Source organism: Carcharhinus amblyrhynchos, unplaced genomic scaffold (genome assembly GCF_965287045.1).
Source record: "Carcharhinus amblyrhynchos unplaced genomic scaffold, sCarAmb.v2.hapA chromosome_1302, whole genome shotgun sequence".
Lineage (NCBI taxonomy): Eukaryota > Metazoa > Chordata > Chondrichthyes > Carcharhiniformes > Carcharhinidae > Carcharhinus > Carcharhinus amblyrhynchos.
In genome coordinates this window covers 17,501-26,659 of record NW_027651042.1, presented here as the reverse complement: position 1 = coordinate 26,659, position 9,159 = coordinate 17,501, and the positions used below count along the sequence as shown (strand labels likewise).

At 57.9% G+C, this 9,159-nt stretch overlaps 1 protein-coding gene across 1 annotated transcript in view; it reads right to left on the bottom strand.

Annotated features, from left to right (window-relative positions):
* Positions 1–2,008: 2,008 nt before the first annotated feature.
* The window catches only part of LOC145340696 (calpain-1 catalytic subunit-like), a gene marked incomplete at its 5' end in the record, with an annotated part of 17,898 nt that continues 10,747 nt past the window's right edge, over positions 2,009–9,159 (bottom strand). Inside the window, one exon of the mRNA XM_080185155.1 lies at positions 2,009–2,279. Coding sequence (XP_080041281.1) covers positions 2,071–2,279 — 209 coding nt within the window. The remainder of the gene's footprint in view (positions 2,280–9,159) is intronic.

Sequence of the window (9,159 nt, the reverse complement as noted above, 5' to 3'; positions counted from 1 at the left end):
AATCCTCTGGCACCTCTCCAACAGCCAGAGAGGAATTGAACATTTGGGTCAAAGCCCCTGCGATTTCCTCCCTTGCCTCCTATAACAGCCTGGGACACAATCATCTGGCCCTGGAGGTTTGTCCACTAACATCTCCAACTCCTTCTCACCCCCCATGATAATCTTTTCTAGAGCCTCACAGTGTCTTTCCCCGAGTTCCGTAACTACCTCCTCATTCTCATGGGGTGAATGCAGATGTGAAATATTTATTTAACACCCTATCAATCTCCTCTGCCTCCACCCACAGATTTCCCCCTTGACCCCTAATGGGACCTACTCTTTCCCTGGTTATCCTCTTCCCATTGATATAGGATATCTCAGGATTTTCCCTACTTTTACCAGCCAGGGCTTTCTCATATCTCCTTTTTACTCTCCTAATTGATTTCTTAATCTCAATCCTGAACTTTCTGTACTCCACAGATGCCTCCACAGACTTACTCCCCTTATACCTGTTAAAAGCCTCTCTTTTTCTCTCGTTGTATCCTGAATATCTCTGGATATCCATGGTTCTCTGGGCATGTTACACCTACCTAGCACCCTAGAGGGAACATGCTGGGTTTGCAGTCTCCCCATTTCTTTTTTGAATGCATCCCTACTATCCTTCTGTAGATTTCCTTGTTAGTAGCTGTTCCCAGTCTATCTTGGCCAGATCCTGTCTTATTTTACTAAAATCCGCTCTCCCCAATCCAAAACTTTTTTTTTTGTAACTTGTCTATTTCCTTGTCCATATTAAGCTGAAATTGTACTGTGTTGTGATCGCTATCACTAAAATGCTCCCCCAGCATTACTGCAACCTCCTGCCCAGCTTCATTCCCCAGAATCAGGTCCAGCACAGCTCCCTCCCTTGCTGAACCCTCCACGTATTGATTTCAAAGTTCTCCTGTACACATTTCAAGACACATAATCTATTTGTCTCTTTGACTCTATGAGATGTGAGGTCATACATTTTGGTCGGAATGAGCTGCCAGAGGCAGTAGTAGAGGCGGGTACAATTTTGTCTTTTGAAAAGCATTTAGTCAGTTGCATGGGTTTGATGGGTATAGAGGGATTGGGCCAAATGCGGGCAATAGGGATTAGTTTAGGGGTTTAAAAGAAAAGGGTGGCATGAACAAGTTGGGCCAAAGGGCCTGTTTCCGTGCTGTAAACCTCTATGACTCTATGTGGCCTGGGTGTTTCCTGTGGGGAGTCAGGCCAGGCCGGGCCGCAGCCTGGGTGTTTCCTGTGGGGAGTCAGGCCAGGCCGGGCCGCAGCCTGGGTGTTTCCTGTGGGGAGTCAGGCCGGGCCGGGCCTCAGCCTGGGTGTTTCCTGTGGGGAGTCAGGCCGGGCCGGGCCGCAGCCTGGGTGTTTCCTGTGGGGAGTCAGGCCAGGCCGGGCCGCAGCCTGGGTGTTTCCTGTGGGGAGTCAGGCCAGGCCGGGCCGCAGCCTGGGTGTTTCCTGTGGGGAGTCAGGCCAGGCCGGGCCGCAGCCTGGGTGTTTCCTGTGGGGAGTCAGGCTGGGCCACAGCCTGGGTGTTTCCTGTGGGGAGTCAGGCTGGGCCGCAGCCTGGGTGTTTCCTGTGGGGAGTCAGGCCGGGCCGGGCCTCAGCCTGGGTGTTTCCTGTGGGGAGTCAGGCCGGGCCAGGCCTCAGCCTGGGTGTTTCCTGTGGGGAGTCAGGCCAGGCCGGGCCGCAGCCTGGGTGTTTCCTGTGGGGAGTCAGGCCGGGCCGGGCCGCAGCCTGGGTGTTTCCTGTGGGGAGTCAGGCCAGGCCGGGCCTCAGCCTGGGTGTTTCCTGTGGGGAGTCAGGCCGGGCCGGGCCGCAGCCTGGGTGTTTCCTGTGGGGAGTCAGGCCAGGCCGGGCCTCAGCCTGGGTGTTTCCTGTGGGGAGTCAGGCCAGGCCGGGCCGCAGCCTGGGTGTTTCCTGTGGGGAGTCAGGCCAGGCCGGGCCTCAGCCTGGGTGTTTCCTGTGGGGAGTCAGGCCAGGCCGGGCCGCAGCCTGGGTGTTTCCTGTGGGGAGTCAGGCCGGGCCGGGCCTCAGCCTGGGTGTTTCCTGCTCTATGGGGCATGGCCAGGGTGAAGTGTAAATGGACAAACCTCATACACAGCGAACCCAATGGTGTGCATGTCCTGTCCATGTTTGCGATATCTGCGGCGGTCCTTCTGCATCAGAGCACACAGGAAACTGCAGGAAACCTCATTATCCTCAGGGTCATCATCCTCCTCCTCCAATGTAATCTTGAACTGCGGATTGATCCAGAATGTAGCTGAAAGAGAAAGAGACAGCGTCAGAGACGGGGAGACAGGGAGGCGATGCTGGGGACAGGGAGATGGGGAGACGGCGCCGGGGATGGGGAGATGGATAGACAGACGGAGAGAGAGGGAGACAGACGGAGAGAGAGGGAGACAGGCGGAGAGAGAGGGAGACAGGCGGAGAGAGAGGGAGACAGACAAGAGTGGGGGGAGAGAGAGAGAGAGAGAGAAATACACAGAGACAGAGAGAGAGACAGAGCTACAGAGAGACTGGATGAGAGAAAATTCTCGTCTCCTTATCTGAGGAAGGATGTTCCTTGCTATAGAGGGAGCAGAGTGAAGGTTTCCCAGGCTGATTCCTGGGATGGCAGGTCTGTCATCTGAGGAGAGACTGAGTGGGTTCGGATTATAGATCAAAGAACAAAGAAAATTACAGCACAGGAACAGGCCCTTCGGCCCCTCCAAGCCTGCACTGACCATGCTGCCCCCGACTGAACTAAAACCCCCTACCCTTCCGGGGACCATATCCCTCTATTCCCATCCTATTCATGGATTTGTCAAGATGCCCCTTAAAACTCACTATCGTATCCGCTTCCACTCCCTCCCCCGGCAGCGAGTTCCAGGCACCCACCCCCCTCTGTGTAAAAAATCTGCCTTGTACATCTCCTTTAAACCTTGCCCCTCGCACCTTAAACCTGTGCCCCTGAGTAATTGACTCTTCCACCCTGGGAAAAAGCTTCTGACTATCCACTCTGTCCATGGCCCTCATAATCTTGTAGACTTCTATCAGGTCTCCCCTCAACCTCCGTCGCTCCAGTGAGAACAAACCAAGTTTCTCCAACCTCTCCTCAGAGCTAATGCCCTCCATACCAGGCAACATCCTGGTAAATCTTTTCTGTATCCTCTCCAAAGCCTCCACATCCTTCTGCTAATGTGGCGACCAGAACTGTACACAGTTCTCCAGCTGTGGCCTCACCAGAGTTCTATACAATTCCGACATGACTCCCTGCTTTTGTAACCTATACCCCAATTGATAAAGGCCCATCCACCTTTTTCACCACCCTATTAACCTGCCCTTCTGCCTTCAGAGATCTGTGGACAAACACACCAAGGTCCCTCTGTTTCACAGAACTTTCTATGTCCTACCATTCACTGAGTACTTTCTTATCAAATTACTTCTTCCAAAGTGTCATCCATCTAACCCTAACCCTAACCTCACACTTTTCAGGGTTAAATTCCATCTACCAGTTATTGTGAATGTCACCCAATCCATCACTCAAACCAATCTCCCATCCGCTGACTCTGTCTACAATTCCCGCTGCCTCGGAATCCACATAAACTACATCGACTGCACTCCCCTCGTCTACACACCTGGTCACCCCCTCAACACATTCACTCAGACTTGTTAGGTATGACCTCCCTCTCTGACAAAACCATGCTGACGCTCCCTGAACAAGCTTTGCCTCTCTGAGTGGAGATAGATGTTTAAAGTTCATTTATTAGTCACAATTAGACTTACATTAACGCTGCAATGAAGTTACTGTGAAAATTCCCGAGTTTGCCACACTCTGGCAGCTGTTCGGGTACACAGGGAGAATTTAGCACGGCCAATGCACCCTAACCAGCACATCTTTCAGAGAGTGGGAGGAAACCGGAGCACCCAGAGGAAACCCACACAGACACAGGGAGAATGTAAAAACTCTGCACAGACAGTGAACCAAGCTGCAAATACAACCCGGGTCCCCGGCACTGTGAGACAGCAGTGTGAATCACTGTGTCACCGTGCTGTCCCGGGTCCCTGGCACTGTGAGACAGCAGTGCTAATCACTGTGTCACCGTGCTGCCCCGGGTCCCTGGCGCTGTGAGACAGCAGTGTGAATCACTGTGTCACCGTGCTGCCCCGGGTCCCTGGCACTGTGAGACAGCAGTGTGAATCACTGTGTCACCGTGCTGTCCCGGGTCCCTGGCACTGTGAGACAGCAGTGCTAATCACTGTGTCACCGTGCTGTCCCGGGTCCCTGGCACTGTGAGACAGCAGTGTGAATCACTGTGTCACCGTGCTGCCCCGGGTCCCTGGCACTGTGAGACAGCAGTGTGAATCACTGTGTCACCGTGCTGCCCCGGGTCCCTGGCACTGTGAGACAGCAGTGTGAATCACTGTGTCACCGTGCTGCCCCGGGTCCCTGGCACTGTGAGACAGCAGTGTGAATCACTGTGTCACCGTGCTGCCCCGGGTCCCTGGCACTGTGAGACAGCAGTGCTAATCACTGTGTCACCGTGCTGCCCCGGGTCCCTGGCACTGTGAGACAGCAGTGCTAATCACTGTGTCACCGTGCTGCCCCGGGTCCCTGGCACTGTGAGACAGCAGTGCTAATCACTGTGTCACCGTGCTGCCCCGGGTCCCTGGCACTGTGAGACAGCAGTGTGAATCACTGTGTCACCGTGCTGCCCCGGGTCCCTGGCACTGTGAGACAGCAGTGTGAATCACTGTGTCACCGTGCTGCCCCGGGTCCCTGGCACTCTGAGACAGCAGTGTGAATCACTGTGTCACCGTGCTGCCCCGGGTCCCTGGCACTGTGAGACAGCAGTGTGAATCACTGTGTCACCGTGCTGCCCCGGGTCCCTGGCACTGTGAGACAGCAGTGTGAATCACTGTGTCACCGTGCTGCCCCGGGTCCCTGGCACTGTGAGACAGCAGTGTGAATCACTGTGTCACCGTGCTGCCCCGAGTCCCTGGCACTGTGAGACAGCAGTGTGAATCACGTGTCACTGTGTCACCGTGCTGCCCCGGGTCCCTGGCACTGTGAGACAGCAGTGTGAATCACTGTGTCACCGTGCTGCCCCGGGTCCTTGGCACTGTGAGACAGCAGTGTGAATCACTGTGTCACCGTGCTGCCCCGGGTCCCTGGCACTGTGAGACAGCAGTGTGAATCACTGTGTCACCGTGCTGCCCCGGGTCCCTGGCACTGTGAGACAGCAGTGTGAATCACTGTGTCACCGTGCTGTCCCGGGTCCCTGGCACTGTGAGACAGCAGTGTGAATCACTGTGTCACCATGCTGCCCCCGGTCCCTGGCACTGTGAGACAGCAGTGCTAATCACTGTGTCACCGTGCTGCCCCGGGTCCCTGGCACTGTGAGACAGCACTGTGAATCACTGTGTCACCGTGCTGCCCCGGGTCCCTGGCACTGTGAGACAGCAGTGTGAATCACTGTGTCACCGTGCTGCCCCGGGTCCCTGGCACTGTGAGACAGCAGTGTGAATCACTGTGTCACCGTGCTGCCCCGGGTCCCTGGCACTGTGAGACAGCAGTGTGAATCACTGTGTCACCGTGCTGTCCCGGGTCCCTGGCACTGTGAGACAGCAGCGTGAATCACTGTGTCACCGTGCTGCCCCGGGTCCCTGGCACTGTGAGACAGCAGTGTGAATCACTGTGTCACCGTGCTGCCCCGGGTCCCTGGCGCTGTGAGACAGCAGTGTGAATCACTGTGTCACCGTGCTGCCCCGGGTCCCTGGCGCTGTGAGACAGCAGTGCTAATCACTGTGTCACCGTGCTACCCCGGGTCCCTGGCACTGTGAGACAGCAGTGTGAATCACTGTGTCACCGTGCTGCCCCGGGTCCCTGGGGCTGTGAGACAGCAGTGTGAATCACTGTGTCACCGTGCTGCCCCGGGTCCCTGGTGCTGTGAGACAGCAGTGTGAATCACTGTGTCACCGTGCTGCCCCGGGTCCCTGGCACTGTGAGACAGCAGTGTGAATCACTGTGTCACCGTGCTGCCCCGGGTCCCTGGCACTGTGAGACAGCAGTGTGAATCACTGTGTCACCGTGCTGCCCCGGGTCCCTGGCGCTGTGAGACAGCAGTGTGAATCACTGTGTCACCGTGCTGCCCCGGGTCCCTGGCACTGTGAGACAGCAGTGTGAATCACTGTGTCACCGTGCTGCCCCGGGTCCCTGGCACTGTGAGACAGCAGTGTGAATCACTGTGTCACCGTGCTGCCCCGGGTCCCTGGCACTGTGAGAAAGCAGTGTGAATCACTGTGTCACCGTGCTGCCCCGGGTCCCTGGCGCTGTGAGACAGCAGTGTGAATCACTGTGTCACCGTGCTGCCCCGGGTCCCTGGCGCTGTGAGACAGCAGTGTGAATCACTGTGTCACCGTGCTGCCCCGGGTCCCTGGCGCTGTGAGACAGCAGTGCTAATCACTGTGTCACCGTGCTGCCCCGGGTCCCTGGCGCTGTGAGACAGCAGTGCTAATCACTGTGTCACCGTGCTGCCCCGGGTCCCTGGCACTGTGAGACAGCAGTGTGAATCACTGTGTCACCGTGCTGCCCCGGATCCCTGGCACTGTGAGACAGCAGTGTGAATCACTGTGTCACCGTGCTGCCCCGGGTCCCTGGCACTGTGAGACAGCAGTGTGAATCACTGTGTCACCGTGCTGCCCCGGGTCCCTGGCACTGTGAGACAGCAGTGTGAATCACTGTGTCACCGTGCTGCCCCGGGTCCCTGGCGCTGTGAGACAGCAGTGTGAATCACTGTGTCACCGTGCTGCCCCGGGTCCCTGGCGCTGTGAGACAGCAGTGTGAATCACTGTGTCACCGTGCTGCCCCGGGTCCCTGGCACTGTGAGACAGCAGTGCTAATCACTGTGTCACCGTGCTGCCCCGGGTCCCTGGCACTGTGAGACAGCAGTGTGAATCACTGTGTCACCGTGCTACCCCGGGTCCCTGGCACTGTGAGACAGCAGTGTGAATCACTGTGTCACCGTGCTGCCCCGGGTCCCTGGCACTGTGAGACAGCAGTGTGAATCACTGTGTCACCGTGCTGCCCCGGGTCCCTGGCACTGTGAGACAGCAGTGTGAATCACTGTGTCACCGTGCTGCCCCGGGTCCCTGGCACTGTGAGACAGCAGTGTGAATCACTGTGTCACCGTGCTACCCCGGGTCCCTGGCACTGTGAGACAGCAGTGTGAATCACTGTGTCACCGTGCTGCCCCGGGTCCCTGGCACTGTGAGACAGCAGTGTGAATCACTGTGTCACCGTGCTGCCCCGGGTCCCTGGCACTGTGAGACAGCAGTGTGAATCACTGTGTCACCGTGCTGCCCCGGGTCCCTGGCACTGTCAGACAGCAGTGTGAATCACTGTGTCACCGTGCTGTCCCGGGTCCCTGGCACTGTGAGACAGCAGTGTGAATCACCGTGTCACCGTGCTGCCCCGGGTCCCTGGCACTGTGAGACAGCAGTGTGAATCACCGTGTCACCGTGCTGCCCCGGGTCCCTGGCACTGTGAGACAGCAGTGTGAATCACTGTGTCACCGTGCTGTCCCGGGTCCCTGGCACTGTGAGACAGCAGTGTGAATCACTGTGTCACCGTGCTGACCCGGGTCCCTGGCGCTGTGAGACAGCAGTGTGAATCACTGTGTCACCGTGCTGCCCCGGGTCCCTGGCACTGTGAGACAGCAGTGTGAATCACTGTGTCACCGTGCTGCCCCAGGTCCCTGGCACTGTGAGACAGCAGTGTGAATCAGTGTGTCACCGTGCTGCCCCGGGTCCCTGGCACTGTGAGACAGCAGTGTGAATCACTGTGTCACCGTGCTGCCCCGGGTCCCTGGCGCTGTGAGACAGCAGTGTGAATCACTGTGTCACCGTGCTGCCCCGGGTCCCTGGCACTGTGAGACAGCAGTGTGAATCACTGTGTCACCGTGCTGCCCCGGGTCCCTGGCACTGTGAGACAGCAGTGCTAATCACTGTGTCACCGTGCTGCCCCGGGTCCCTGGCACTGTGAGACAGCAGTGCTAATCACTGTGTCACCGTGCTGCCCCTGGTCCCTGGCACTGTGAGACAGCAGTGTGAATCACTGTGTCACCGTGCTGCCCCGGGTCCCTGGCACTGTGAGACAGCAGTGTGAATCACTGTGTCACCGTGCTGCCCCGGGTCGCTGGCACTGTGAGACAGCAGTGTGAATCACTGTGTCACCGTGCTGCCCCGGGTCCCTGGCACTGTGAGACAGCAGTGTGAATCACTGTGTCACCGTGCTGCCCCGGGTCCCTGGCGCTGTGAGACAGCAGTGCTAATCACTGTGTCACCGTGCTGCCCCGGGTCCCTGGCACTGTGAGACAGCAGTGTGAATCACTGTGTCACCGTGCTGCCCCGGATCCCTGGCACTGTGAGACAGCAGTGTGAATCACTGTGTCACCGTGCTGCCCCGGGTCCCTGGCACTGTGAGACAGCAGTGTGAATCACTGTGTCACCGTGCTGCCCCGGGTCCCTGGCACTGTGAGACAGCAGTGTGAATCACTGTGTCACCGTGCTGCCCCGGGTCCCTGGCGCTGTGAGACAGCAGTGTGAATCACTGTGTCACCGTGCTGCCCCGGGTCCCTGGCGCTGTGAGACAGCAGTGTGAATCACTGTGTCACCGTGCTGCCCCGGGTCCCTGGCACTGTGAGACAGCAGTGCTAATCACTGTGTCACCGTGCTACCCCGGGTCCCTGGCACTGTGAGACAGCAGTGTGAATCACTGTGTCACCGTGCTGCCCCGGGTCCCTGGCACTGTGAGACAGCAGTGTGAATCACTGTGTCACCGTGCTGCCCCGGGTCCCTGGCACTGTGAGACAGCAGTGTGAATCACTGTGTCACCGTGCTGCCCCGGGTCCCTGGCACTGTCAGACAGCAGTGTGAATCACTGTGTCACCGTGCTGCCCCGGGTCCCTGGCACTGTGAGACAGCAGTGTGAATCACTGTGTCACCGTGCTGCCCCGGGTCCCTGGCACTGTGAGACAGCAGTGTGAATCACTGTGTCACCGTGCTGTCCCGGGTCCCTGGCACTGTGAGACAGCAGTGTGAATCACCGTGTCACCGTGCTGCCCCGGGTCCCTGGCACTGTGAGACAGCAGTGTGAATCA